We start from the raw sequence: 5,275 nt of genomic DNA on the forward strand, positions 1-5,275 counted from the left end.
TTATGCTGTTTCAAAAGATAGCAAGAGCTGATTGCCCTTTTGACTGAGAATGGTGCTGGACATCCTCCAGAGGACTTGTCTGTCTGGATGAACCATTAAATTGTTATCTTCGACCTCCTGAACATATTATGCATAGTTTCTCTTCAAAAGCCAAAATTGTCTTGTAAAGGGACTAAACTACTAAATGAAAAAAAAATGTCACTTTTTTATTTATTCGCAACAAAAGAGAAAGTTATAGTGTGTCCCCACAAACAAATGAAACAGGTAAATTACATGCTGAGTGTGAATGGTCATCTGTCTCTCTGCGTGCCCTACGGCTGACTGGCTACCAGGATGGGGTGTAGTCTGCTATTCGCCTGAAGTTGGCTGGGATAGGCTCCAGCAACCACTGAAACCCTTACGAGGATGCGCAGTTTGATAAATGAATGAATTGTGCAGTCATGTTTATACTTTTTGTCCTCTTATACTACATTTAAGGAAACAAAAATAGCCTGTTAACGTAGCATTTGTCCACATATTTGCTTATCTCCACGCGGATCCAGACCTTTATCTTATTTTACTGAATAGCAATGAAGGGAAAACCCAAATCTTTTGAGCAATGGAGTATGTAAAGCTTAATGTGAGAGATCCATGCAGATTTATTTACAAAACATATATTCATGGGGATGATATGCCTGCCTCCATAACTTTCAAAGACTCAAAGAACACCTGATATCATTTTTGAATGAATTTGAGGATGCATAAATCCTGGACGGATTCCACAAGTTTCTTTGTTACATATGTAGACAGTGAGGGTGTTATTTGAAAAAGCTTTTCTGTTAATTACTTGCATATTTTCATAATGTCATGTTCAGGCAATCAAACAGGTCAAAGGAGTCAGATGAAATTAGTTTAAAATACTTCAGAGCGGGACCAATACATTGTTCAAACGTTGTTTGCTAACAGTAGTGTTTTTGTTACCTGTCAGCTAAACTAATTGTGGAGACAGACACATTTGGAAGTCGAGTGCGTATCAAGGGAGCCGAGACTAGCCTCTACATCTGCATGAACAAGCGGGGGAAGCTCATTGGCAAGGTGAGAAGTTGTACTGCTGTGGGATCTTGAGTCAAATGTTAAAGATTATGCTAACCTAATCAAAGGAGTTGTACTGAGATTTATTGAAAAGAAAGACACAATCACAATTTGTAGGGGATTTGTTGTTGTTTTTATTTTGTTTAATTTTCTTATAGCACTGTGTTCAAGTCATCTTCACTGTAAAATCATTATTTCATGTCTGTGTGGTAGATTTAAAAAAAATCTGGTTCCCAAAAGGACCTGTTTCCTCCATTGGTAATGTGTGTAACATGCTGTGTTTATGGAATGAGAAAAGAAGGCATTAGTGAGTTTGCCTGTGTCTTGATGTGACCATAGAGGGGACAGATGAGTTAATATCTGCTTACATTGTTAGGCATTAACAAACATGTGATTTGTGCAGAAAAATGGACTAGGGCGTGACTGTATCTTTACTGAAATTGTATTGGAGAACAACTACACGGCGCTGAGAAATGCCAGGTATGAGGGATGGTACATGGCCTTCACCCGTCGAGGACGGCCACGGAAAGGCTCGCGGACACGACAGCACCAGCGGGAGGTCCATTTTATGAAGAGAATGCCAAGTGGTCAGCAACCTGCACATCCAAGCCAACATCGTCCTTTTGACTTCATTCAATATCCATTTAACCAAAGGACTAAACGTACAAAGTACTCATGAAAGGGCTAAGGATTTGAAGTTGGAAAAGGTAGTGTGACTGAAGGAAAGCAGACAGACTGTCTGATTTATCAGAATAGATTCCATGCTCTCCTCTGCTCTTTTTAACTGAGCAATACTATTTCTATCTTAACATGTAGCTCTGTTATTTTTTATTTTTGGGGTGGTGTGGAAAACTGTAAATAGACAAAAGTGAGAATCTATTTTTGTACATCAGACTATTAATTTCTGATTCATATAAATCTCAAAAAAACTGAATGAGTTATTTTTTAGATGCACAAACATATTGATGTAAGTTAGTAGAGTTTTTTTTTTAATGCCCATTTTACTTTTGGGGTCTTTTTGTATACTCGGGCCTGGTGCTCAAGGAAACCATAAAGAATTAATCGCAAATGCTCTGATAATACAATTGTAAAACAAGTGGCAGCTATAGTTTATTACCACCGATTTTTCACACTTACTTCGGTGTTGTGTGGATAAATGTTGTTAAAGGTGTAATGAAACCCAGCCTGGTCATACTCTTTATTTGTTTAGCACCCTTGTCGTCTAAACCATTGTATGTCTGATTTTTTAGATCTAAAAATATATTTTATTTGGTCTGTAAAGTGATTTTAAGGACGAAATATTTATTTAAATGTGTAATAAAATATTGATGATAAAATCTTATTTGTTGTGCTCATGATCATTTCCTTAATCCTAATGCAAATCTTATTTTCCATAGATAAAAGTTAAAGATCAGACTTGTAATTTGTTAGTCCGTCTGGAAAATAGCTTTGTGAGCAAACAGAATCCATTTGTTGTTGCTTCTGTCGGCCATTGTGGGTGGAGTTTGCGATCTCGGCTGCCTCGGGTACTGCTTTGGCCCGCCTACTAGTTTGTGAAAGCAATGACATGTCCCAGCCAGAAAAATGCTAACGCCTATGAAAAATCATTGTGGGGTTGCCAACTCGAAATCTGATTGGTCAAAAGCAACAGTCTAGTTTAATGCAGCAGAGCCCGCAAGAACTGATTGTGAAGGCTTTGAGGCAGATCTGATCTGGCAACAAATAATGGCTGAAATGTGATTGGTTAAATGCTTCAATATGAAAACACATCTGGAAGAAGTGCAACCAACGGGAAAAGCAATGAAAGGAAGCTAACAGACCATTTGGAATAATAAGTATTGATGGACAAAATATAACATGATTTGATCACTTTTTCTGTATATATATATATATATATATATATATATATATATATATATATATATATATATATATATATATATATATATATATATATATATATATTAGGAACACTTTACAACCCAAAATATAATGTACAATTACACCCGTTCAATATACGGTCATAACATCTTTTATCCTTTCTTTTTACAACTTCGAGAAGTCCTTCTCAACTATTCAACAGGGCAAACAATGAAATATCAATAACATAAATTCCTTGCTATGACCGTCATAGACACTCTAAAGCAGGGGTCTCAAACTCAATTTACCTGGGGGCCGATATAGGCCGAGTCTGGGTGAGACTGGGCCGCATCAGGATTTCCACAAGAAAAGCGCTGATAAAACATTCCAATGTTATCAAATATCTTTATTTTTTTACAACAAATAATGAATAAATAAATAAATTAACTTAAAGATGAATAAAAATAAATCAATCAGTAATACAAAAATAAAATAATAATAATGAGCATACAGTAGATATACACTGGCTGACTAAGTAGAGAAAATGAATTATTTTTATTCCGTTTCAAATGTCTGTATTAACAGCTCTTTAACCTTTAACTTTCTGAACTTGAATGGAACATTGAACATGAAATATTCTGAACACGGCTTCTCTTGCCTACTCCTTGCTGCTAGAGACCTGGCAGCGCTTCTTCTCACATAGCTGAGTCAAATTTGGCTTGAGGGAGGAAGCAGTGGAGACCCTCAGTAGAGCTTGAAGATGCTTGTCAAAGCTGGGTTGCCTCGACAATAATCTTCATACAGAGGAAGCAGCAAAACACGTGGTAGTTTTTAACTCCCGGCCGAAGGAGGTTATCTGGAAGGGAGGCCTCATCTCGACCGCTCTCAAAATGGTCGCTGCTCGGTCCGCTTCCTTTGTTCTTGGCTAGCCCCCTTGGCTAGCCCCCACCCTTCCTAAGAAGGGGGCAGCGGACGGACAGAGCTAGCGTCCACGCCGAGGTCCCCCAACCAGATACGCCGTCCGCTCGGTCGGTGATGGTATTTAATAGAAGTTAGGCGGAGACAAACTTTAGGTGGGAACATGAAAAGGGGTGTGTTATATACAAAGTGATGACAGGCCTTGACCTGTAGGTGTCAGTAAAAATTCTATTCTAGTAACTAAATTCATAAGAGTGCAGAAGGGTGCAAGATTAAATATAAGAATACAGTTCATATTTCACATTTCCCCCCTGTTGTGACTTGAAAGAATTTTCATTAAACATCAATTTGTATCCCTCCCCTCCAGGTTCTAGAATACAAATATCATTGACAGTTACTCAACAGGGTATGGAAAATAACAAAATCACATGTCAAGGCAGAGGCGAGAAATGATCTAATCAGTGGTAAAAATTCCTCTACGTCCCTCTTAATGAGCGAACCCAATATTTAAATCAAGACAAACACATTTGCATAGAGGACTCGTCACACTTCGAAAGAATGCGATAATCTCCAGTATGGTCTGTCATGCGGGGATACTGTGTCACTATAACCTACTAGCGTGTGCTGGATTGTGCTTTGAATCATAACTTTCATACAGGGGATTACACACATAGAAAAAATACAGAACAGTAGCAAAAACCGCAAGGTTGCAATTTTAAACAGAATTGAGAATCATGACCCGGTTATTAACCACGACCACAATGATACACCTACGGCTGAATGATCCTGGGCCATGGTGTTGACTAGGGCCTTTATTTCAGCTACGGCACGAGTAATGTACTGGTTTCATCTGGGATGAAGGTGCAGCAGTGTTCTCCCATCATGGCACACACATCTCCATCTTTGGCTGTTATCAGATCCAGGACTATCGGTCCTGCAACTTCCCTAAAGGCTTTTAAATCATCTGCTATACCCTGTAGGGCCTTGACAGTTTGGTTAATGAACACTCATGTAACAGCTCAATGTCTTTACACATGATTTTCTGGGGGGGTGGACCACAACCTTTGGTCAACAGGAACATCATCGCCCCAGATTGAATCACGTGGTTTGAATTGCACTGATTTTGCACTGATTTTGATCTCTTACTGTTATGTTCACGCTCCTTAAAAGGAATGCATTTTAGACCATCTGCACGACTGCAGATTTAAATGTGACGCCTCGACCCAGTGAATTCAGGATGTCAGGATCTGTGGAAATGGGTATACGGCTACACACAACAACTTTCATTCGCAACAATCAGTTTTTTCTGGAACACCATGAAATTATACCACACATCTTCTTCATAGTAGTTCTCCAGATTGTTCTTTCCATACCACTTCACTCTCCTCTGTGATAGGAGTATGTCACCATCTTGGTTTCCAGCTTG

The 5,275-nt window shown here is 38.7% G+C and overlaps 1 protein-coding gene across 1 annotated transcript in view; it reads left to right on the forward strand.

Moving 5' to 3' along the window:
• The window catches only part of fgf8a (fibroblast growth factor 8a), a 4,038-nt gene extending 1,769 nt beyond the window's left edge, over positions 1 to 2,269 (forward strand). Inside the window, 3 exon segments of the mRNA XM_077613227.1 lie at positions 968 to 1,074; positions 1,475 to 1,672; positions 1,674 to 2,269. Of these exon segments, the coding sequence (XP_077469353.1) occupies positions 968 to 1,074; positions 1,475 to 1,672; positions 1,674 to 1,787 (419 nt within the window). The 3' untranslated portion in view covers positions 1,788 to 2,269.
• Positions 2,270 to 5,275: the final 3,006 nt, after the last annotated feature.

Source organism: Stigmatopora argus, chromosome 11 (genome assembly GCF_051989625.1).
Source record: "Stigmatopora argus isolate UIUO_Sarg chromosome 11, RoL_Sarg_1.0, whole genome shotgun sequence".
Taxonomy (NCBI): domain Eukaryota; kingdom Metazoa; phylum Chordata; class Actinopteri; order Syngnathiformes; family Syngnathidae; genus Stigmatopora; species Stigmatopora argus.